This window comes from Myiozetetes cayanensis, unplaced genomic scaffold (assembly GCF_022539395.1).
Source record: "Myiozetetes cayanensis isolate MyiCay16 unplaced genomic scaffold, myiCay2020 scf10, whole genome shotgun sequence".
NCBI classification, from domain to species: Eukaryota; Metazoa; Chordata; class Aves; order Passeriformes; family Tyrannidae; genus Myiozetetes; species Myiozetetes cayanensis.
This window is the reverse complement of record NW_026086605.1, coordinates 4592335-4617721: the sequence shown is the minus strand read 5'-3', so window position 1 is coordinate 4617721 and position 25387 is coordinate 4592335. Positions and strand designations below refer to the sequence as shown.

Genomic DNA, 25387 nt, shown 5'->3' with positions numbered 1-25387 from the left:
AACCATACCCAAAGTTTAGGCTATTTTCTTTAACATTTTTTACCGCAAATTCGTTGTCCGGGTTTTTCTCTCCTTTTCGAACGGGGCGTGAATACTCAAAACGTTGGACTTCATTCACCCTGTAGAAACTGGAAAAAAGGAAAAGAATCATGGAATCACAGAATGGTTCAGGTTGGGAAGGACCTTAAAGACCACTCTAGTTCCAACTCCCAAAAGCACAATGAAAACCAAACACTCTCTGTTTAGGAATCGCTACTAAACTCTAATATTAGAAAAAGTTTATCCATAGACATAAAATGCTTATGGGATCACTGTTTCCCAGTGGGTTGAATGGAATCTCTACCAGTATGAAAAATTATCATGAAATGTCCTCACCATGACCACCCTCCTTGGCTTTGCACAGATTCATTATACAACAAGAATCAGTTTGTTATAAAGGAGACTGATAAAACCACAAAACCACCCCAAACTCACCTCATGATTTGCTCTGACACTGGCCTGTGAAATTTAGATGGTAAATCCAGTTTTGGCTTTACAGTAAAGCACTGAATATCTGAACTTGGGAGTTAAGAAGTAAAAAGTGAATTTAAGTCACACAGAACAAGCAGCTCAACAGGAACACACAAAAAAGGACAGAACAACAAAATTTGTTTGTTACACAGAACCACAGAATATGCTGAGTTGGAAGGGACCCACAAGGATTACTGAGTACAACCCTTAGCCCTGCACAGGACCATCCCCAAGAGTCACACCCTGTGCCTGAGAGCATCATCCAAACACTCCTGGAGCTCTGTCAGCCTTGGTGCTGTGCCCACTGCCCTGGGGAGCCTGTTCAGTGCCCAACCACCCTCTGGGGGAAGAACCTTTTCCTGACATCCAACCTAACCCTGCCTTGACACAGCTCCAGGCCATTCCCTGGGGTGCTGTCCCTGGTCCCCTCAGAGCAGATCTCAGTGCCTGCCCCTTCCCTGCCCCTCCCAAGGAAGTTTTAACTGCAGTGAGGTCTCCCCTCAGTCTCCTCCAGCTGGACAGACCAAATGTCCTCAGTGTCCTCACACAGCTTCAAATCAAGGCCCTTCCCCATCTTCACTGCCCTCTTTTGAACACTCCCTAATGGCTCAATATCTTCCTTACATTGTGTCCACCCAAACTGCCCCAATATTCCAGGTGAGGCTGCCCCAGGGCAGAGCAGAGCAGGACAATCCCCTCCCTGACCCGGCTGCGATGCTGTCCCTGATGCCCCCCAGGACAGGGTTGTCCCTCCTGGCTGCCAGGGCACTGCTGGCTCATCGACAGCTGGCCACCCACCAGCACCCCCAGGTCACCCACAGGGGCAGAAGCGCAACATCCTCCTGCTCCCACTGGCCATAAATCCTTGCCCTGTGCTGTTGGAGCCGCTGCTGTTCCCAGTGTGCAGCCCAAGGATACACTGGCCAGAGGAGTTTTTGATGTCATCGCCCGGCGGGGACGTCGTCTTCATCTTCTCCGCGTTGGGGAACTGAGTCAACAGCCTGGCCTCGAAGTCCTCGCGCCGCTCGTACTCCTTGCCCCGGTAAATGAACACTTTGTTCTGGGAACAAATCGACACATTAAATCCTGCTAAACCCAGCGTCCTCAGGAAGGACCTGGGATCCCAAAGCATTGACTCCAGCGCTGTTAAGCGAGGAATTTCCCATTCCCCACACTGTGGTATAATCAATAGTTTACAAATATTTTATGCCGGCTCAGTAAAGCACAAATGGGTTTTCTCACCTCCAATTCAGTGATGAGATCATTAAGCACACACTTAGCTTTAGGTATATGTATAAACCACACTAAAACCAGCTAAAACGTGATCTCAAGAAGCTATAAAATTGGTGGCTATTTTATAGTGAAAATATATTAAGACAAATTATTTCTACCAAACCCAAGACCTCCCTCTGTAATTCCTGTCCTCCACCTTCCTCAGGAAATGGTGGAATGCATGCACATAAACAACATCAGACTTTTCCATACATAAAAATATTAAAAGGCACTGAGGTGAGCAAGTAGGAGTAGCAAAGAAAAAATAAACATAAAAAGATGTAAATTTGAGGAGGAAGATCCAAAAGTACTGACTCTTTTAGAAAGACCAATACAGACGTCATATTTGTGTATTAGATTTTTGCCTTTTTTTTTTGCCTTTGTTAAGTTGTCAGCACACAGCATAACTTTAAAACTAGGTATTTTCTATTCATAAGTATTATTTTATTTCTTTAACAATAAAGAACATTAAGATATATTTACACAGTGCCTTTATACACTGATTTAATTCAATTCTAAAGAAAAACGCAAAAGATGATGCATATTTTTAACCGATCAAATATTATTAAAGTAAGTTTGGATAAAATTTGCATCTGAATATGCTTAACCTCATTATTCATCTCAAAGTGAGTACTTGGTGAAAAAATTATACAGCACTTATTAAAAAAGGTGTTATGACTCGGGGTAGAAACCTGGAATAGCTTCCATTTGCCCAGTTGGGTTTAATTCTGCAATGGTGCCTTCTGAAATGCTCAGCAGATGAAAGAATACTCTCAAATTGGGAAAAAATGGTAATAACAGATGCCTAAGAAGTCTCTACATTAAAGTGTAATTCATGTATATACACTTGTAATTCACAGGGAATATTAGAACAGAAATTTCCAAAGCAAGAAACTTTGCTGACCTCTATGGAAAAAATGGTCACTTACCCTTATGAATGTTGGGAATCCCTGGCCATAGTATCCAACAGCAAAATAGTCTGGTTTTGGTCTTATGACTTTCACAATGTTTTCATAGAACTGGGCTTGCTTTCTCTGCAAAGTAAATTTAGGAGAAATTTAAATGGCCTGAACTTTAGGGAGATTCCTTACACTTAAGATCTAGATCTGTTTTATGTGCATCTCTAAATTAAAGATTCACTTGCTTCTTTTCCCTCAGCACTGTATCAGATTACATGGTGATATTTTGAAACACCAGACCCTGGAGCCATTATTTTTATACTCAGCTTGGTGAACCTGAGTGTTAAATATCCGATATCTCCGTTTTGATGAACCTCATCTTGGGGAACCCCCTCATTCTGTATCCAGTATCTCCATATTGATGAACCTCATCTTGGTGAACCTCCTCACTCCATATCCAATGTTTCACTTGCAGTGAGGGCCAAGAATTTGGGAGGCAGTTTGAATTCCCAGTTGTGACGCCTCCAATGCCGCAACACCGGAACGACAAAGCCAGCGAACACCAAAGCTCATCTCCCTGGTGCTGACTTGTCACTTTTTGGGGCTGTTACGTCTCATTAAATTTTTCTACTACTTCTCTTCCATATTTACGACTCTTAATTTGCATATGGAAAGCAGGCAGTTGAGAACTGCGGGAAAATGTAAATTTCGGGATAAACACACGCGTGTCAGACGCCATCTGTTTGGGACACCGACACTTCTTCATCTCGAATGATGAAATAATAACAAACGAGCAGCTTCACAAGATCTGTTCATCAACTTATTTTTAGTCTATTATTTCTGTAAAGAGAAATGACTCCTGATTTGGGGGGAGGTTTATTGCTGCTCCCACACAACAGATAACGGTAAGTGGCAAGAAGACCACAAAGACCCAGAATCTGCTGTAGTATTTTTGAGCTCATCTGCAGCAAAACTATTTTGTCATTTGTGAATTGTCTTAGAGTCTAATATTTAATATTGCTTGAATAAAAGAGACAAGAGGGAGAACAGAAAGAACAAAAAACTTCTACATTTTATTGTGGGGAGAAAAAAAAAAGAGCTATTCAGCAGCAGCAATAAGAAAAGCTGATGGGGTATGTGAGACCTGACTCATTCAGGAGCACAAATTTGATCTTTGTGTTATGAGGGATGAATGCCCAAAGCACACCAGGACTAGTTTTTCTGACATCTCTCTAAATTTCTCCTGGCTGATAACTAAAGAGTAGATAAACTCAGTAGTCTGGTGTCAGGATTGGAAGTTCTGGGTTTCCCTTCCTCTAAGAGGGAGAAACTCCATATCCATACCTGGCTTAAATCATTGCCTGGAATTATGTCACTTAAACACTGATGTATTTACTATGCAAGAGAAATGGGGAAAAGTGCATAACTTGGTGTTATGCCCCATCCCTGGAACTGTTCAAGGCCAGGTTGGATAGGGATTGGAGCAATCTGGGATAGTGGAAGGTGTCCCTGCCCATGGCAGGGGGCTGGAATGAGAGGAGCTTTAAGGTCCCTTCCAATCCAAACCACTCTATCACTCTGTGATCACTGGCCATCAGCTACAATGAATAAAGTGTTAATTCCAACCTCTCCTCCAAAATGGATAAAGTAGGGTAATTAAAAAGTAGCTGCCTCTGCCACAAACTGTTCATGTTCCTATGTTCAAGCATAAAGGAGATGGAAAATTAAAACTGAGGGACTCAGAGTAGTAGCTACCCCCTGGTGAATAATCATTTCTGACACATGACAATCATCTCTAGCTGAGGAACAATCTGTACCAAATTCCTTTTTATACTGAAATGAAGAATATTCTCTACTGAACAAATCCCTAGGACAACAGTGCAGGCCACAGCCTAACAGAGATGGAGGTACTTCTGGGGAGATGGCTCTGAGTCATCTGAGCTGAGTTTGGCTGGGATAGAGTTAATTTTCTCCCTGGTAGCTGGTGTGGAGCTGTGGTTTGGATTTGTGCAGGGAACAGGGTGGGTAACACAGGGATGTTTCTGTTATGGATCAGCAGGGCTTGCACAGAGCCAAGGCCTTTCCTTCTCCTCACCCAACCAGGGAGAGGTTGGGGGTTCCCAAGGAGTGGGGAAGGGACACAGCCAGGACAGCTGATCCCAAATAACCCCAGGGATATCCCAGGCCATGTGGTGTCATGCTGAGCACATAGAGTTGTAGGAAGAGGAAGGAACAGGGGGATGTTCAGAGTGATGAAGTCTTCCCAAGTCACTGTTAACGTGTGATAGAGCCCTGCTTTCCTGGGGATGGATGGATGGATGGCCTGACCACGGGAAGTGGGGAATGAACTCACTGTTTTCCCTCTTAAACATCTCTTCATCCAACCCATTTTATTATTTATTTATCCTCACTTTAACTCTTCTGATTCTCTCCCCCATCCACCAGGAGCGAGTGAGTTGGGGCCATGTGGGGCTGAGCTGCTGGTTGGGCTCAAATCGTGTCAACACAACCCTAAGTGCGAAGGTAAAATGCATCAAAAACCTGAACACTGAGCATTTTCAGAACCAAACTGGAATCATGTCCCAGCTCCCACAGAAATGGCTGGGACATTAGGAGGGACAGTGACAGCTGCCATTTATCTCTTTGGAAGAGAACAGGAGAAAAAAAAAATGGTGCAGGCATAATGAATGGGTAACATCAGGGCAAAAATAACTGACTCTAGACATGAATGCTTGGGGATTATTCATACCTAAAAAAAGAAATGTGAATATGGAAAGACACTTGAGAGAGAATAGGGATTTTTTCATGTTCCCATTTAGATTTAAATTCCAAATTTCCTTTTATACCCCAAATAAATCAGCTTAACATCACTGAAATATTTTTCTTTCAGCTCAAAAAAATAAATTCAATCTTTTTCAGGCACTCCAGTGGTAGCCAGTTAATCAACATTGGTCCAACAATGCCAAAACTGGCATCTATTTCTATGTTTTACTGTCATAACTATAGGATTTTTGATATAATTTTAAAAGCTTTAGAATTCAACTCCGAACAAATTATTGCAGTGTCTATGTCATTAAAAAAACCTACCAGCAGTTCACTGAGTTGTTCATAATCAAACATTTCATTTTCATACTGTTCTGCAAGTTCTTTACCCAAGGCAATGGCCTCTTCCCACATCTGTCAGGAAAAAAAGAAAAATCACAAAACAACAACAAAGAAACTGAATTACATACCTTGGTTAAACAACAACGTTAGAATAAACCAAAGCTGAATAAAACACAACAAAATGCACTGCGTCTCATGCCTGAGAACACTGTGCATCTGAGGGCCAAAGGGCTGTGGCAGAGCCAGACACATCTGTGCTGAGAGAATCACAGAATCAGGGAATTGTTAAGGTTGGAAAAGGCCTCAAGAACCTTGAGTCCAACCATTCCCCAGCACTGCCAAGGCCACCACTAACCCATGTCCCCAAGTGCCACATCCACACGGCTTTTAAATCCCTCCAGGGATGGGGACTCCACCCCTGCCCTGGGCAGCTGTGCCAGGGATGGAAAACCCTTTCCATGAAGGAATTTTCTCAATACCCAACCTAAACCTCCTCTGGCATGGCTTGAGGTTGTTTCCTCTCATCCTGTCCCTTGTTCCCTGGGAGCAGAGCCTGACATCCCCCTCGACTCCCCCTCCTGTCAGGGAGTTGCAGAGCCAGAAGGTCCCCCCTGAGCCTCCTTTTCTCCAGGCTGAGCCCCCCCAGCTCCCTCAGCTGCTCCTGGTGCTCCAGACACTTCCCGAGCTCCGTTCTCTCTCTGGACATGCTCCAGCCCCTCAATGTCTCTCCTGTCAGGAGGGGCCCAGAAGTGCCCCCAGCACTGGAGGTGCCCCAGCAGTGCCAGCACAGGGACAGTCCCTGCCCTGGGCATGTGCCCACACTGGGGCCATTGGCCTCTTGCCCACCTGGGCTCGTGTCCAGTCACTGTCACCAGCACCCCCGGGGCCTTTTCTGCTGGGCAGCTCTCCAGCCCCTCTGCCCCAGCCTGGAGCGCTGGGTGGGGTTGTGGTGACCCAAGGGCACTTGGCCTTTTGGAGCCTCCTACCACTGGCCTCAAGCCCACGGATCCAGCCTGTCCAGACCCCTGTACAGAGCCCTCCTGCCCTCCAGAGATCAACACTCCATTCAACCTGGTGTCACCTGCGAGCTGACTGAGGGTGCACTTGATCCCCTCATCCAGATCCCACGGCCTTTCCCTCAGCCATGAGGTGGGTCCCACTGCCACAGAAGAAGATCAGGTTGGTCAGGCAGGACCTGCCTTTCCTAACCCCAAGCTGAGTGGACCTGATCCCCTGGTTGTCCTGCATGTGCCAGTGACAGCACTCAAGGGCATCTCCATGACCTTCCCTGGCAGAGGATGCAAATTTACTTGACGCAAATCAAGTTAAAGGATCCGATTGCTTCAGAAACAAAATGATTCCTGCCAGCCCAACCAGATAGCCAGTAATGTGTAAACACAGCCTGTCCACAAAGAAACCCACAGGACCTTGGATAAATGCTGCTGATTGATTATATTTCATAATCACCTCTCTCTCCCCCTAATATCTATAATCTATATTAGACAGGACAGGCAATTTGCAGATATTGCTTTGAACAAATACTCATTATATTTCCATTGGTTCTTCTTCCTCTCGTTCTTCAACCATGAAATTCAGCAGCCATCTCAACTGACCCAAAGAAATTTAACAATATCCTTCAGCTCTTCAGAAGGCAACAATCTTAATGAGGAGCAGCAAGAATGGTTTTAAATGTGCATTTTTCATTTTTTTTTCCTGCTGTAAAGATAAAGAACCACTCAAACCCAAAAATATGCTTAAATTAGCACACCAGGCTATCTAAGATCATACTTGATGATCTGCCTCTGCTGCTGAAATTTGGTTGGCATCGCTGACCTCACTTTATTAAAAAAATGAGATTCAGAATGAGTTATAAATCCATTTAGATTGTATTAGCCTTCATCTTAAATTTAAATCCTCTGTCCATACCACCTAATTCTCCTCTCGGCACCAGGCCACACGTTCCCTGCCCTGGTGAAATACCGAGATGCAGCAGCAAAGAGCAGATGGATGAAAGAGGGCTGAGGGAAGGGGTTGAACACACAACTGCTCCCCATTGCTCCCCAAAACCAGCCAGTTTTGGGAACGAGGAGTTTGAGCTGAACCACCACAAATTGCAAAGATGGTGGGAGCTGGACATGGGGAGAGAGAAGAGGAATTGTGCCCTGGGGAAACCTTCAGGCACACAACTGATTCCTGCATCTACCCCACACAAATCCCTCAATCCCATCCATTTAGTAAATAGGAGATACTTTACACTCCAAAACCCCCTTAAAACACACAAACGAAATGCCACCATTTAAAGCCCAAAATCAATGTGAATCACCCAAAATCGGGTGAATTTTGTCTTTTGATCTGCAAGTTGAAATCGCATTTCTTAATATATCAAGAAAACTTGGAAAAAGTAAAGACTTTTAGGAACATTCCTTGTTCTAGATGCTGATTTAAAAAATGAGAGTAAAACATTAAGGGTTCATACGACTGTCAGTGATGGAGACTGTTGCCAGCACAGGCTGAGGAGTCAAGCAGGGCACAGTTATCTCTGATTTGGGGGCACAAACTCCTCACTGAGACTTGGAATATCCTTTTTTTCCTAGGAATTGGAAATTTGGATCCAAATCTGATATACCCATGCCACAAAAAAAAGATGTGGCTCGGGTCCCACGGGTCTCCATCCTTGCTCCTCCCTGGAAACAAGGAACCAGTTTTCAAGGGGAGGGTAAAGGATGGACTGAGGGATTGTCCTGGCAAACTGAAAGGGAAGGGGCCTGGAGAGGCAGGGAGCTGCTGATGCTGGAGGAGACGAGGAGTTGCACAAGGAAAAATAGTTACAGGAGAGAAAGGACAGACACTTATGCTCTCAGAGACAAAATACGGGTTAGAAACTACACTGAGTGAGGGAACAGGAGCTTTAGAGTCCCACAGAAAAGGAATGGGCAGATGTTGGGGCAAACAGAGGCTGAGGGGTGACCTGATTTAAGACAAAAAAGCAGTGGATGCTCACGAGGAGCAGAACCCGGCACTGCATTAACCTTTCGCTATGTTGGACCCCTCCTCTTGATTTCTCTTTTATTTCTACAACAGGGTTCAGAATATTATTTATCCAGGGAAGAGGACTGGAATGAACATGAGCTCCCTCATGTTTGTGAAGTGCCTTGAAGGTGAAAAACGCATCAGAAGGACTAATTACAATCACGGTAATGAGGGATCACGTCTGCAGGAAATTACAAGGCAGACTGTGGGCTCTGCAACGCAATCTTTGCAAATGGAAGGAGCTGAATGTTTTTATCCACATTATGGATCTAATCTAGCATGATGATACAGAGCATATTTTTATTTCTAAACAAAAATTAACATGAATTTAATAGTAAAGGCGCGCATTTTCACATACTGAGTTAATTTTGGCTCCGACGAGCAATATTCCACCAAATTACAGAAACTGAACTAATATTCAGTTGTTTGGTAAGTCAGCAAGTGAAACCTTTCAAAATCACTTAACCTTTCCTCATTTTGATTGCCATTTTGTTTGGAACTTCAGTCATCCATAACTTTTGCATATTTTTGTTTCAAAGGCACCGGTGTTACCATCATTTCCCTTGTCTCGTGTGTTCCCTATTTAACCAGTCCCTCTCCAAAACCAAACCACTTCTATCTCTTTTCCATTATGAAAATATTTCTAAATGATCTCAGGCAAACAGTTTTGGAGCTGAAAAAACAACTGGAAATAAATGGAAGCCTAAATCACTTTAGATTTGCATTGACACTGTAAACAAACTCACCGAGTTCTCCCACTGAATCCCGGATAAGGGCAGACACCTCAACGTGTTCCCAAAGCACGTCTGGGAACTCAAAGCCCCAGCTCAGTGCTAAGGCTGTGTCCACGAGTCCAAAGGTTTATAGAATCATGGAATTGCTAAGGTTGGAAGAGTCCTCCAAGACCATGCAGTGCAACTGTTCCCCCAGCCCTGCCAAGGTCACCACTAAAAACATGTCCCCAAGTGCCATATCCACATGGCTTTTAAATCCCTCCAGGGACTCTACCACTGCCTTGGACAGCTGTACCAGGGTTGGACAGCCCTTTCCATGAAGAAATTTTCCCTAATATGTTGTCTAAACCTCCCCTGGTGCAACTTGAGGCTGTTTCCTGAACTACCTGGCTTTTCCCTTGGCTGTTTGTGCAGTTTGACCACAAGACTTCCAATATCACCGCAAAACAAACCCAGGCCAGTGATTTTTCCAGCATCCCAAAAAGAAACAGGAACTGTGTGTCTCAAATCCCCTGCACAACCCTCTGAAAAATTCAGCTGTTTACTCCAGAGCCAATTTATTCAGGTGAGGACAGCACAGGGCTGTGGCACAGGATCCCGAGAAATGAAATCTATATTCTTGAAGGTCAATAACTCCCAATCTGCTGCCTCGCAGATTTCCTGCCTTGGAAGGTTTCCCAGGTATGCCCAGGACATGGCAGGTCTTGTGGAGAAATGAGTCATATGGGGAGCTACTACACAGGATTTGTACGATGTACAACTCATTAACGTGAGAAACAATTTATTTGGAGAGGGGGCCAGAGAGAGAGGTTGCTGATAGTGGAAGCAAAATGCTTCTTTTAAACTGAAAGCATAAGAAAAATGTGTGCAGCCAAATTTAGTTGTGTGGACACGAGCTGCAAATTGTTATGGGAAAGACTTTGAAGATGCAAAAGGAGATTTTTTTTTTTTTTTTTAGGGAAAACCTGGTGATTTATTTTTCGAGCTGGATTGCTTGTTGCCCAGAAAGAACTACAGCATCCAATTTAGTTTTTGAGGTTAACAGCAGCAAAGGAGGATCTCAGGGTATTTCTTAGCTCCTGCTGAGTTAACGGTCAGTAGCAATGAAACAGTCTGGGATAAGAATATTATCCTGGATATTCTGATGTCTGAGGGACATTCCAAGCTGATTAAATTTCAGATAGCGTTAATTAACCAACATGCAAGCTTAATATTTTAAATAAAATGCTAAACCACAGTATTTCTCTGCCAGGTTGGAAACCCTTTAAACAAAGAACTCTATTCATTTGGAACACGCTCAGACACCACATTTCTCCTCTCCAAAGACTGTCTGTCCTTCACAGCCCTCAGGACGGGCTCACACTCTGACACGGGATCTGAGCTGGCCAGGAGCCTCGTGCTCATTTTTGGCAGACAGGTGAACTTCACCACTCTCTTGTTTGTTGGAAGAAAAACCCATTTGATGCCACCCCATGAGCCAGAAAATAAAAAGGCATTTTAAGCCAAAGTGTGGCATTTACTGTGTAATTTCAAATATTTTGTGCTTTCTGGCTGCAGTGAAAGAGTAAAAGCTTTTTTTTTTTTTCTGGAGGGGAGGAGGAAGGAGGAGAAGAAATAAATGAGCAGTGTGCATTTATTTACTTTTTTCTCCTCAGGACCAACACTTTCAATTTATGAAGGAGCAGAGGAAAACGTCCTGATTTATAGACTGCGGCATCCACCGGCAAACCTGAGATGTGTCGCTGTTCCTACGTTTTTCCATGCAGGAGCAACAGTGCTGCTGCTTCCTTTATGGCTCCAGAGACCACAAGAAGCCTGTTTAAAATAACACCTTGTCTTTGTCACTGACACTGAGCATTCCTTGGCTTCAGGAGTTCATCAGCATTGACTAAAAGTGCTCCACACGGGCAAAATTTCACCCCTTCCCTCATCCCTTTACTGCCGGCGCTATTTTTCCTTCTCGCCCTGAGATATCCCAACCCACCAATTTTCAGTAAAGTCCCTGGATTAAGGGCTTTGTTGGAAATCACAAAGCTTCAGGAAAACACAGAGAAAGCAAACACTTCAGAGCAGTTCAAAGGGCGGGTTTGACTGCTGGGATAAGCCTGAGGATAAGGCTTTTAAGGGCAAAAGCCAAGAGAGATGGAATGAGACTGGAGAGTGCTATGCAGTGAAGAAGAATAATCTAGGAGAGAAAACGATGCCCAGACCAGGGAAACAACTTTCAGTTTGGAAGCAAAGAGCTTAGAAAAGGAATGGATAAAGTATTACTAATGAGGAATTAAATCATAAAGCAGAACAGCAAAATGTAGAAGCTGTACCTGAAAATGCTCATTCCCCAAAGGTGAAAGGTGTATTTCAGCTTTACAGAAGGTTGGTTTAAGGACCAAAAGTCAAATATAGGTAAAAAAGCAAATTTCTAATAATAATAGATTAAAAATAGAAATAAAAACAAAGAATCTTAATTGGATCTCAAACTACAAATGACAGGGATACTCATGGTAAGGGTCAATATTGTGTTCTCAGCCAAAATAAGGTGCCACCCTCCTGCTTTCAGTGCAAGCTCACACTCCATATTATTAAATCATTAAATTACGAATTTCTCAAGCATTTGGTCTAGAACAGAGAGGTTCACTCTGTTCCAGTCTGTGTATGGAGAATTGTACCTTCCTCTAAATCCACCTCACCATGAATGTCAATATTTAGGGAATAAGCCTCATGGCTTGTCTTCACTTGACAAGTGCACCATATGTTCCCCGTGGGAAATAACTCTGCTAAGAAAAAGGGATTGTGATTTTTGAGAGGCTGAACTACACAATCCTTAAAAACCCAAAAAAGCCAATGATTTAAAACCAAGTGTTACCTTTCAGGAAATCCCTCTCCTCCCTTTCTTCTAGAGAAAGTTTCTCACCACGACTTCCTCCCCCACCACGTCCACAGGTTCCCACCAGGTAGGTTGGGGTGGAGGAGGCACAGTCCCACAGCTTTAAAAACAAAACTCCTGAGTTTCTGGAAAAGCCTGGAAGTAGCTCTACAGCTGTTCCAGGGTGAAGTGACCTTCCTTTGACATCTCCTGTTAACTTTATGGGAAGAGAAATCAAACTGGTGGGATCGATCTGGAGCGAATTGCCAGGCAGGGACACAGCTGGGGGATTATGGTACAAAACCCCCCAAACTGGTTTGTGCATCAGCACAGTCCTCCAAAAAAGGCACAGCAAATACTATTTCAGGGGTGTTACTGACCATGGTTAAAGCAGGTGCTGGAATACATTTGCACACAGGTAGATGTAAGGAGCTGATTTAACTTCATGTCAGAACATCCCAAATGAGAGGATTTCCTTCACTCTACAGTGGAAACTTCCACTTGGAGTTTCCTGACATTTGAAAATTCATGTAAGATGAATATTCTCAGTGTATATTGATTTTTTTATCTCAATTTTTATTGAATAATATGAAAAATTATCACCAACTTGAGTGACTAGAAAATGAGGGAAGGACTACCTAGGAAAGGTAGTACATAGGTAGTGCTCTATCTAGGAAAGAGCACTTTGGAAATGAATCATCTCCTCACACACACACAAAAATCATGCAGGAGTCCTGTGACTGGAGTTATGCAAAGAATTGGAATAATCATAAACCATTAAATGGTTTGGGTTGTGATCAGGTTGCTCCAAGGCCCTGAGCAATAATCTCATGGCTGTTCACCAAAAATGTTGAGAATAACAAAGATTCAGTTCCTAATCCAACAATGAGGAAAAGGGCAAAGGCAGCATTTCCAGTGCTATTCCTTTTGAAAGCTGGCAGGGCCTTCTCTCATTTCCAGCAGCAAGATGTGACAGAATTAAGAGTGATTCTTTGGTCTAACTGGTCTCTGGAGCACAGACTCCGTGCTGGGGGAGGTGGCCCAGGACACAGCAGGTATTTTGCCTGTGTGTGTGTAAACACATCATTAGTGCCATCCCAGACACAGGAGGGACAGGATGTAAAGGATGCTGCAGCCCCTCCTTTCCACTTCTGGTGCTCAGAGAGCAATTCCTCCATAGCAGCACCATAAAGGATTAATGGGAGGCCATAACGACATAAACCAACAAATTAAAAACAGGAGGCTTCTAGTTTTCCTTTCCACACAGGAACATGATATAAAAACAGACTTTTAGGTCAGTTATGTCCCTAATTCTAACAAGATTCTCCTTATCCACTGGGAAAAGGTTAGTGAAGTTTTTTGGGCAGGAAAAACCAATGCTGTCCAAGTACCAAGGTACCTCCACCAGCCCCAGCCCCACTCAGCCACTTGTGCAGCACTCCAGAATTAGTGTTGTTACAATTCTTATCACAGCCTATAATCACTATTTTTACATTGCTTATCCCAGTCCAGAATCACAATTTTGAGCACACCACTTGTTAACAACTTCTAAATATTGCATTAAGGTAAGTTATAAAATTCAACTCTTTAAAGCAAAGTTTCTGTCACAATGACAGAAATTATGGTTTCTATCAAAATGATTCTATGAATTTATGGAAAAACTAATCTGATTCCGCTAAAAACTTACTTGGAAAACATGCCCTGGGTGGATGATATAGCAGTTCTAGCACTTCTGTTTGCACTACATTTATGCAATAGAGTTCACTTTTAAAACCCAAGTTCATATTTTTGAAATGCTATGACAAAGAGATTCTTACTTTTAAACTTAAACATTTTGTGCCTGAAATATCCACACACTGATATATCCTTGTCTACCACGTTAACCCCCTTCCCCTCTCAGACCAGCACTCTCCCTTTCCCACCAGGCAATGCCAAATGCAAATTCCCTTGGCATTAAAAGATGCCGTTGGAATGAAATATTCCCATCTCAGGATTGTTATGATATTGAACCACAGACATCCATTCCCTGAGGGAATTATTTTGTGTACATGAGAGAAAACAAGGGGAGCTGAAGGATTGCATTTGCTCCTGGAACTGCCAGAAAGGTCCCCCAAATTCCACTCATCACTTTTTTATTCACTCCATGGCATCATATGCACATATATTTACCCTTAACACAGCACTTATAACTGTACCATTGATTTCCTTTGACTTTTTTTTTTAGTATCATAACCTGTAAGTGCTTCCTGAAGGTCACTGGACACAAACTACGTTTACTATTTAATTTATAAGTTAGAAAGAAAAGCAATGAAAGATATTTGCACTTTTTTCTTCTTCCCTTTTTACCTTGCCCTTGTCAAAGTAATGGATAATTTCTTGATAGAGTTGATCTTTCAACTGTCCTTGAGTAGCAGCTTGGTATCCATCCCGCTGGGTAAGATGTGCTGCACACGCTTCTTCTGACCACTAAATCATACAAAAAAAGGGAAGAGAGAAAGCAAATCAAAAGTGATGAGTTATGTCAGTAAAATGAAGCTAAAAACAGAGAGGTTTTTTTTATTTATTTAAAGGAGTGGTATCACAGCTAATGCACTAACAAAGGGGTTTTGTGCACTGTGATTCTTTGGGCACAAGGAGCATTTCTTTGAAAACTGTAATTGGAAGTTAATTCCATCTATCAGCTGGAAGGAAGCTTCTGGAGATGGTTTCCTGTCCTGGGTGAGGTTGATGAGGCTGACCTTGGCCTGCTGATGGTACAACCCGCTGGGGACACAATGAACACCTGCAGTTTGTGTTGAGAGAGGCCTGGAAGCCAAGATACATCACCACAAAAGGAAAGGACTGCAGGTATGGAAATGAGATGGCTACAACTCAGAGGGAACGTCTGCAGAGCTGGAAAAGCACAATTAACTTTATCCAATTAGTAATTTATAGCTCTTGCTCTTCCAGCAAACGTCTAATGGAGCAAGGCTAGAGATGCCCAATCACAGAATCTTGGAATGGTTTGGGTTGGAAGGGACCTTAAAGCCCATCCAGTCCCACCTCCTGTCACAGGCAGGGACACCTTCCACTAACCCAGGTTGCTCCAAGCCCCGTCCAACCTGGCCTTGGACACTTCCAGGGATGGGGCAGCCACAGCTTCTCTGAGCAACCTGTGCCAGGGCCTCCCCACCCTCCCAGGGGAGAATATCTCCCTAGTATCCAGCCTAAAACTCATGGATTCATTTCCAGAATTACCATTACGCCATCCAGTTTCACCTCTTACATCTTATTTAGTTTCACCCAATTGCTTCTTAATTTGGCCAAAATGTTTGTGTTTGGGCCACCAGACAACTCTGACACCTCTGTGATGCAAAGCTGTGTTTCTGAGCAACACAAACCTCAGGCAGACTGCAATACAATGTTTGGGTTTTTTTTCAGCATGCAAAGAGCAACTATCTTCTGTTAGTTTTGAACATCTCCATTTTGACAAAATGGGTTAAAAATACAACAAAAGTCTCTTTTCTTGAGTGTGCTTCATCAGCTTGCAGTAATTTGCAGAATATGATGGCATCTCTCTCTCCACAAGCACAGCCTTCCTGCAAATTTAAAGGTGAAATTCCCTCACACTCTCAGTCTTGACCTAAACGTGATCCCATTAAAATCAGTGTGATGGAATATCTGCTGCTGATGAGTGTCATTGAAAAATCCTGTCCTCAAGGCTTGACAGAAAAACTCAATTGCTTAGTTACACACCCCACAAGATTGCTGCTCCTCAAGCAATACTGAACCCTCCATCCACTGCTACCTACTGGTAGTAACAGGAACCTCCTCCTGTCACTGCCAGCTCCTGGAAGCAGCAAGAATTTAGATGGAGACAGACTGACACATTTTTATACCAAAGTAAATCCAGACTATAATTTAATTATACTTATAAACAAACATTCCCCCAGTGATGAAAGCCTGTGACAAATCCTGCCCCTGCATTTGCCACGTTCTATCAGTGTGCATAATAAGAAAGGAAAAATGAATATTTCTTCCCAGTGAATTCAAAAGGGTAAATTAAGATACTCATCTGGTCTTTGAAGACATTATCTAAAAAAAGCTAAAACTGCTTAAACTCTAATTTAAGGTCACATAAACTAACTAATGAGGTCAAGCCATAACAGCTAAAAGTTTGAATGACTTTTTCTGGCGGGGTTTATTCCATCATTTTTCCAGAAAATGAGCACCTGTGGAAGGGAATGAATCCTTTATGTTGTCTAAAAGGTTCATTCATGTGAAGTGTGAGGAGCAAGCACTGCACAATTTGTCAGCCCTGCTTTATGTCCCTCGTGGGAACAAGAGAGACCTTTATGGCCACAGACTCAGTGAGTTCCTCACTCCAACTCCTGCCCAGGGGCAGTGACTGCTCCAGCCCGCGAGAGGGAGATGTCAGAGCCATTCCCCACATCCTCACAGGCCCAGCACAGAGAATTCCACTGTCAAAGAAGTCACTGTGTTCAGCCCTGGGAGGGTGGGGAGGCCCTGGCACAGGTTGCCCAGAGAAGCTGTGGTTGCCCCATCCCTGGGAGTGTCCAAGGCCAGCTTGGACGGGGCTTGGAGCACCCTGGGTTGGTGGAAGGTGTCCCTGTCCATGACAGGGGGTGGGACTGGATGAGCTTTAAGGTCCTTTCCAACCCAAACCAGTCTGGGATTCTATGACCCTATTAAACCCCCCTGGTTTTAATAATGAATAAATCTACTGGCACAGCATTTTCTCACTGCAGATGAATCTTACTGATATTTTCTTTCTCTAGTTATATTACAATACAGTAAATACCTCTCAGAGTGTCTTAATTTAAGTTGCACATTTATGCTCTGCATCATATTTAGTCTAATTATGGCTTGGATGCAGCTTACTCGTAGGAATCATTCTCAATGCATCCATTAGAAGTATTTCATTTAACACCTTCCACTTCCCAAAATAGGTTTTTTATACCTGCATTTCACTTGTGATTGCTTAAATCAAATCCAGGATTGCCAAGAACAACTGGCTGCTTAGAATGAGATAAATTTTCTTTATCAAGTGGGGCACCATAACAGTAATAGTACAGCAGGTTGCAGTGATACAGAATCACAGCCTGGTTTGGGTCGGAAGGGACCTTGAAGACCATCCCATTCCACCCCCTGCCGTGGGCAGGGACACCTTCCACTCTCCCAGGTTGCTCCAAGCCCCATCCAGCCCCTCAGTCCCTGAGAGGAGTGGAAAGAGATCCAGGACTCGCTGGGGGAGAAAGATTCCACTGTGGGTGATAAAATATGAGGAAGATGAATGGGACTAAAGCAAACACTTCCAAAAATGTTAACTCTTATCACATTCACATTTTTCCTTTTCCCATTAACTGCTTTTTAAATTTAAGACATAAAAGCCCTTGCTGGTATTTCAGTGATGCCTGGGCTGTATGAAACAGGTGATTTCATGGCACAAATGCTGGCAGGAGGAGTCTCTTTGTATGTGACAACAAGGGGGACATGGTTGGTACCTGTTCCCATACATGTGACACAATCACATGAACAAGCTGCATGTTGGAAACATCATCATCCATCCAGGAAGTTTTCAGTGAGATTAATGCTCAGGAAATACAGATTCATTATGCTTTTGGTTGACACTGGATAGTGTTAAAAGCTCAAATGCTTTATTTCATGTACTTTCTACATATACCATGTTATTTATACACATTACATATTCCACCAACACATTCCTTGAAGAACAGCAATATTGTTGTGCCTCTTTAAGTGTGCTGTCAACTGTGTAATACTGCCTTAAAATTATATGTCCCTTTTAAAAGCATGAACTTGGAAAGAAGGCCATTTGAATCTCTCCCTAATTTGCCAAAATCAAAACTGAATCTATTCCAGACACCCAAGAGCACTCAAGAACAGGCTGTAATATTCCCTGTATTGCCTCTGCATAAAGATTCTGTGGAGAGCTGATTTACTAAAATATGTGGTTAGAGGCTTCCACACATTACACAACTGTGATATTTGAAAGATTACAGCTTTGCAATGTGTAATTCCTGGTGCTGCCTTGGTCACACTTCCATTTCAGATCAAGATGTGCCTCTGCCACACACGGATCCCTTCAGGTATGAGTTACATGGGCAGAAGACAACACTGCCCTGAGCTGCAGCCCATGGATGTTAATCAGTTTAAAGTGCAGATGGTGTGAGTGACAAACACCTCTCTGGGTTACTGCTGACATGATTTCTACCAAACCTGGGGTGTGTTTTGGGGTTTACCTTGAGGAGCTTTGCGTGTAGGAGCAGCGTGTAGGCAGCCTCAGTGTAGTTATCACACTCCTTGTGCAGGTCACACAGCTTGTACAAATACCTGCAAGGGACAAAAACAAGGGTGCTTACAAAAGACTGGCTTTAGGATGTTATTAAATAATTTCTTTTGAAGATTACAAGGGTTCAAGTCCAGCTTCGAACACCTAAACATTTGTGGGATTATTTGAAGTTGCTGTTTCTGTGTGCAGACAACCTTTGGGACCTTTTGCATTTCCCTTGTGTTCTTTTCAGTGCATATTCAGAGAATTAGGGAGCCATGGAATCATTAAGGTTGGAAAAGACCTCCAAGATCATTAAGTCCAACCTTTGGCCAAACACCACCATATTAATGGCTTGTGATGAGGAAAGAACCCAATGTAGATTTTGTGCAAGACAAAGCAGTCTTACACTTCAGCTGTGGAGACAGATGAAAGTTTTCTTCTCTAACTTCAATATCATCACATCTCTGGCAGGGAATTCATTTGTGTGTTGAGATTTTAAGTAACAATTAAAAAAAAACCCCACAAAACTATTAAAATTGTATTTTGAAAAAGCCAGTGAAAATACTTTCAACTTTGATATTCATTAAGAGTTTGTTAAGAGAAATAGGAGAGAATTTGGGCAGGGGGGAGTGACACTGAGAGACAATTTTCTCTTTCTAGGGATGCTGAGTAGGGCAGACCTGCACTCATAACTTCCCATGTTTGTCCACAGTTATCAATCCTGCCCTTTTCTTCCCCTTTTCCAACCTACTGAAACCATTTAAACAACAGGAGCTGAGTTCAGAAGTGAAAGTTCTTCCAAAAAGGTAACAAGCTCGGAGTATGAATTAACTAATGATATTTAGATACCTAAAGTAGCATTACAAACACAAGCTTCAGCATTTTAGCACAACAGTGTAGTCAATTTTAAACCAAAGCACAAATGGAGGAAAACACAATGACACATTTCCATGTTTGCTTTGTGTGAAAATAGATTTTGAAAGGTTCCTGGAAGCTTTAAGTTTACAATAGCTATCAGTCATGATATTATTTAATAGTTGTTTTTACCCCAAGTCACATATTTTGTACCATTATTTCTTTGCTCAGCTTTCTTTTTACTTATTTATTTTCTCCGTGAAAAGAAGAATATTCACTCCTGAGTATTGCAGGAGTGTTCACTGGAATAAAACTGAAGGAGAGCTGGAGAAAGGGGACAAAGATAATCTCATGACTCCAACTTCCAGCACTCAGTGTTCTCAGGCAAGATAAGCTTTTGAGTTACTTCAGGTTCAGTCAAGGTATGATTTTTCATTACTTCTCTTCCTCCAGCCCCCGAGTGATTCCTTAATAGGAACTCAATTTGCCCAATTACACCAGAGCACATCAGGCACTTTGTCACCAGTCATGTTTACAAACCTTATGTACATTTCTTCTCTCTCGATCTCCTTGTAGAAATTCTGGAAGAAAAAAACCAACATAATTTCATTACAAACTCTTTGATTTCTCAGTTTGGAAGGCACACGGAACACGCTGGAAATTAAAAATTCATAATTGCGTAACATCAGCCTCCAAACTGCAAAGGGAAATTTGCCTCCAGTGCTGGAACACAAGTTATTTAACTTACAAAGTCTAATGCTGTGATGTTTCATGTTGCAGCAGATTAGGGCTCATGTCTCACTGCAAAGGTTAAGAATTTGCAAGAATAGCACTGCTAGAAAGCTGCTTCTGGCACTTGCAAGTCACACATCATTAACCACTTTCACTTGAAAATTTTTTTAATGTACAGAAAACATAATTTTTAAGCAATAGTTGTTCCACGGATTTAAAACTCCGAACCTGACTTGGGCAATACATCATCTGTTCTTGAATTCCAATGGTTTCCTTAGAAATAAAAAGTCAGATTACTGTTATTTCTCTGGTTTCATATGCCACACATTAGCATTGCTCTCCTCTGGTTGCCTCTGGCTTTGAGATAAACTAGTTAACAGTACAAATATTGTAAATGCAAAGTATGATAAACTGGGTGAGATATTAAAGGCAATTCTGAATCTAATTTAAAGTTCACCTCCAAAAGCTAAAATATATCTAAGAAAACAAAATACAAAGAAATTTCTACCTCCCTGAATTAAAATATATTTCAAGGCTAAATTAAAGGAGTTTGAGGAGCCACTAATAGATGTACAATCCCAGTGCTAAGACATGGGTAAACCCAATATAAAACAGTTCCCTTCAAAGCGAGCTGGAATACAAGACAAAATCCACATTTCACAGAGGAAATGATGGATTATTCCAGGGATTTACCATTTCAGTTGATATAAATGCTCCCTGGTTTTGAGTTCAACTAAAACATGTCCCCAAGTGCCACATCCACATGGCTTTGAAATCCCTCCTGGGATGGGGACTGGGCAGCTGTGCCAGGGCTAGACAACCCTTTCCATGAAGAAATTTTCCCTAATATCCAATCTAAACCTCCCCTGGCACGGCTTGAGGCCTCATCCTGTCTCTTGTTCCCTGGGAGCAGAGCCCCCTGGCTTCCCCCTCCTGTCAGGGAGTTGCAGAGAGCCAGAAGGTCCCCCGTGAGCCTCCTTTTCTCTCCAGGCTGAGCCCCCCAGCTCCCTCAGCTGCTCCTGCTGCTCCAGACCCTTCCCCATTAGCACTGGTTTAAATGCAGATCAAACTCTCCAGCTTAAAACTCCAGTCAATACAGACACACTTAATCCCAGGAAAGCCTCTGTGTCATTAAATTCCCAATTAAGAACTCCCTGAGACCTCAGGTGGGAATTGTGCCGAGCACCAGCCCACAATTGGATTTTTGCAAAGGCATGAATTTCACTTCAGGTGCCTGGAGAATGATGAAAGGGCTGAGTTGGCCCTGGAGGACAAATGGGAGTTTAAAATCAAGCTGAAGTTTTAAATCATGGCTACTGAAAACGAAGGAAAATCCTGGCCCAAAACACTTCCCGGCATTTCCCGCTGACTCTGGCAGGAGGCTTGTGCAGGGGATCTCACGGTGATTTAACCTGACAGCAGCAAATCACCCACAAAATTTATCATCTGGAAACCTTGAAAAATTCAGATGCCAAAAATCAGCATTGGGAGGTGCTGCTGGAGATGCTTGGAGAAAAACCCAAGCCCAAGTGTGCCACGAGTGCCCCGCAACCAGGACAGTGAGAATTCCTGGGAAGAGACTCTGCGTGAAAGCAAGGAGAAACACATTGACCTTCCTAAGGAAATTTTCCCAGTTTTATACACTGGATTGGAGCGTGTGGTGTCTGTGATTCCCTATTTCCCATCCTGCTCGTGGGAACTGGCAGGATTTTCCAACGCAGTTCCGCTCGGGAGGACGCGATGACCTTTCTGCGGGCGACCCAACAGCCGGTGCCAACTCTCCAAGTCCCTCCTCTTCTCCCAGGACGCTTTTTGATGTGCACAGGGAGGGCAAACACACTAGAAATAAAGGCCTAATTTGGTTTGATGCCTCGATCCCCTCTCCTGCTCCAGTGGGCAGCGCTGTGTTTGTGGCTGATGGGGTGACATAAAGGCTGCACTGCACGAGCTTCATTATATGCAAAACAAAAGCTACAAACTATTTACTCAGCTCTTTCCTGCACAAAAGCTATCAGCCATGTCACATAAACCACGAACACTGGCTGTGCCCCACATATTAAAGCAAAATAAAAGCTCTGATGGTGATACAGAGGGATGAAAGCTCCAAAGCCTTAGTGGCAAACAGTTTAATGCCGAGTCTTATTGGAAAAACAAATCTAGTTACTGTAATTTGGGGGTCTCTAAAAGTTCTTTTCCATGTGTGTTGATTTTAGGCTTGTCAGATCTTATACTCCAGTGCTTCCACCAGTGTGTACTATGAGGGACAACTTCTGCTGCTTCCAACTCGAGCCCAAAGGGAAAAGTTTTGTGTATAGAGTAGACACTCCAGAATTTCTGGAATTATAAGGAGGAAATTTCCTATCAGTGAGGAAAACAATCTGAATTTTCGCCTGTTGTGAATGAAATAGTAACTCAAATTTCCTCAAAAAAATTTGAATAAGGAGGCTGAGCAGAAAGAAGAATACATGGGATTGCAAATGTCCGAGTATTTCAGGAATAAACTTCATAGAACCCCAACATTCTGTATGTCAAGTGTTTTTCTGCTTTAAGTTGTTCATAGATCCATTGTAAATGTCAGTGAACAACCCTCCTAACAACATTTCTCTTTAAATCTTCCTCTAGAATCAATTAAAGAAGGAATAACCCACGTGTTCATAAATTTGCCTTCATCAAAACAGGAAAAAAACCCCAAAGCATTTCAGATTTCCACGAGAATCCCAACACAGACTCAGTGTGACACAAAGGCATAGAATTCCGAGTGCAGGGACCATTCCAGCCGGTGAAATCCCTGCTTACCAGCACGTTGACGGTGCAGCTCATGCGGTTCTCCTTGTTCTCGTCGTGCATGATGGTCCTGTAGTCCAAGAGCCTCTCCATCAAACGCACAACCAGCTTCACAAAAGTTTCCCCACTCTTAGCCAGGTATTTGTGCTTCCTACAGTGCTCCAGGAGACTGAAAAAAAACCCAATTACATTCGCCTTGTTAATCCCACGCAGGAAAAACCTTGACTCAGGTGCAATTTTAAATATTGTGCATCGTTAACAGATTTTAATTATTTCTGGGCTACAAAGTTCATTGTAGTCTAATTGCTCTCTCTCCTGACTTCACTGCGACATAAATCTCAACACTTACATTTTGTCAAATAACACTTTGTACTGTTCATCCCCTCGGCCTCCTTCCACTTCGTGATCCAGTTTGGTGATGATCTCATTTTCGAACTGTAATTAAACAAAGCAGGCGGAAATAATCAGATGGCAAATATTGCACTTTATTACCGGAGCCTCGGTGCTTCACAGATTGGCTGGGCACCTTGGCGAGATGTTCAGTCGCTGTTTGAAAGCCTGAGTGACTTTAGGAGTCTGCAGGCTCTGGTTTTAGAGCATCCACCATGAACTGCCCTACAAGGGCTTTGCGTGAAAGAATCATCGGGCACGTTGGTAAATGAAGCGTCAATATTTGTGCTGTGAAAAACTGAATAAGGAGATTAACGACAAGAATGAGGGCAGGGAAGAAGAAAGCACAAAGCCACAGAATGTCCCTTGCAATAAAGGGGACAGCAACAAAAATAGTTGAAAACTCTGTTGAGAGAGGAGAGGGAACACCTGAGGCTGGATAACTCGGCTGGGTGCACATCCCAGCATCACTGACACCCCTTTTTAGCACACACTGACTCACAGTGGGGCACAACTTGATAAACCTGTTAACAAGTCACTGCAGAGGGGATGGAAGTAATTTCAAACAACTCCAGAGTAATTTCATTTGGGCAATAATAAAAGAATGCAAACTTAAGTGGGTAATAGAATATATTTTAAATGCAAACTGGGTAATTCTCTGGATTTTTAATGATTACAGAGGGTTTTAGCTGTTGTTGCTACATTCCCTAAGGGCCCAGGTTAGGAATGATGTGAACTGTTAGTGGAGGGAGGTTCACTCCAGGCATGCTGCTCTGTAAGGAATTGGTTTAGCTATCTAATTCCTAATTCTTCATTAACTAAGCACAGACATCCACAGGATTAGTGCCACAACTTATTGTCCAGGGACCTCAGGAGAGCTGGCTGAGCTGGGAGCCCTGGCAGGGCAATGGGAGCCCATTGCTCAGATTGGAAGTTTATTGAAAGAACAGTTGTCACCAAGTGTTTTCACTGTCACTTGCTTAAACAGCCCCTTAATGAGTCTGAGGAGAAGCAAAGGGCCACCTGCACAAGAACAAAGCGTCCTAACATTTTGGAAATGTCAAGAGATGTGCTTTGCATCTGCAGTTAATATTAACAGCTCATAATGTACCCATGGGAAAGGAAGGGACTTTCTGGATCACAGAAACAGAGAATATCCCGAGTTGGAAGGGAACCAGCAGGATCATCACCTCCTGACCCTGCACAGGACACCCCAACAATCCCCCCCTGTCCCTGAGAGCGTTGTCCAAACATTCCTTGAGCTCTGTCAGCCTTGGGGCTGTGCCCACTGCCCTGGGGAGCCTGTTCAGTGCCAACCACCCTCTGGGGGAAGAACCTTTTCCTGAGATCCAACCTAACCCTGCCCTGACACAACTCCAGCCATTCCCTGGGTCCTGTCACTGGTCAGTAGAGAGGAGATCAGTGCCTGCCCCTCTGCTCTAAGTTAGGAAGAGAAACTGGATTTTTTTCAGTCCACATTGTGAAATTCTTCAGGCATATTTATTTCATTGAGGAGTTGGAGATGACCCTTGCCAAGAGACTTAAATAATGATGAACCTCTATAAGAGAGTGCTGTTCACCAACCAATTTCTATCACTTTGAGGCACAGTAGCTATATCCACCACCAATCCCGTCCTGCTCTCCTGCAACACCACAGCAGTTGTGAACCTGCCCATGAAACATGGCCAAGGACTGCAGAGAAGTTCCTGCTTTGCTAAGAAAAATCCTTTATAAGGAGAAATAAACGTTGGTACGAAGGATTTGCTGGATAAATTGCGACAATGACAAACTACTCCTCTGCTTTAGGGCAGGTCAGTCTCTGATCACTTTAACAGGCCCAACAGCAGGAATGTGAAAATCTACAGTCTGACCCAGGACACTGGGTTTGCCTCCCTTTCCAAGTCTCCCTGTTGTTCCCAAC

General features: G+C 43.2%; 1 protein-coding gene across 2 annotated transcripts in view; it reads right to left on the bottom strand.

Moving 5' to 3' along the window:
• The window catches only part of DOCK1 (dedicator of cytokinesis 1), a 263338-nt gene that overhangs the window by 34723 nt on the left and 203228 nt on the right, over window positions 1-25387 (bottom strand). For both annotated transcript variants that reach the window (XM_050305334.1, XM_050305335.1), the window contains exons 34-43: window positions 23426-23511; window positions 23089-23245; window positions 20101-20141; window positions 18674-18764; window positions 14760-14879; window positions 5769-5858; window positions 2712-2816; window positions 1429-1570; window positions 475-553; window positions 44-128 (exon numbers count right to left, since the gene is read on the bottom strand). In XM_050305334.1, coding sequence (XP_050161291.1) covers window positions 44-128; window positions 475-553; window positions 1429-1570; window positions 2712-2816; window positions 5769-5858; window positions 14760-14879; window positions 18674-18764; window positions 20101-20141; window positions 23089-23245; window positions 23426-23511 — 996 coding nt within the window. The remainder of the gene's footprint in view (window positions 1-43; window positions 129-474; window positions 554-1428; window positions 1571-2711; window positions 2817-5768; window positions 5859-14759; window positions 14880-18673; window positions 18765-20100; window positions 20142-23088; window positions 23246-23425; window positions 23512-25387) is intronic.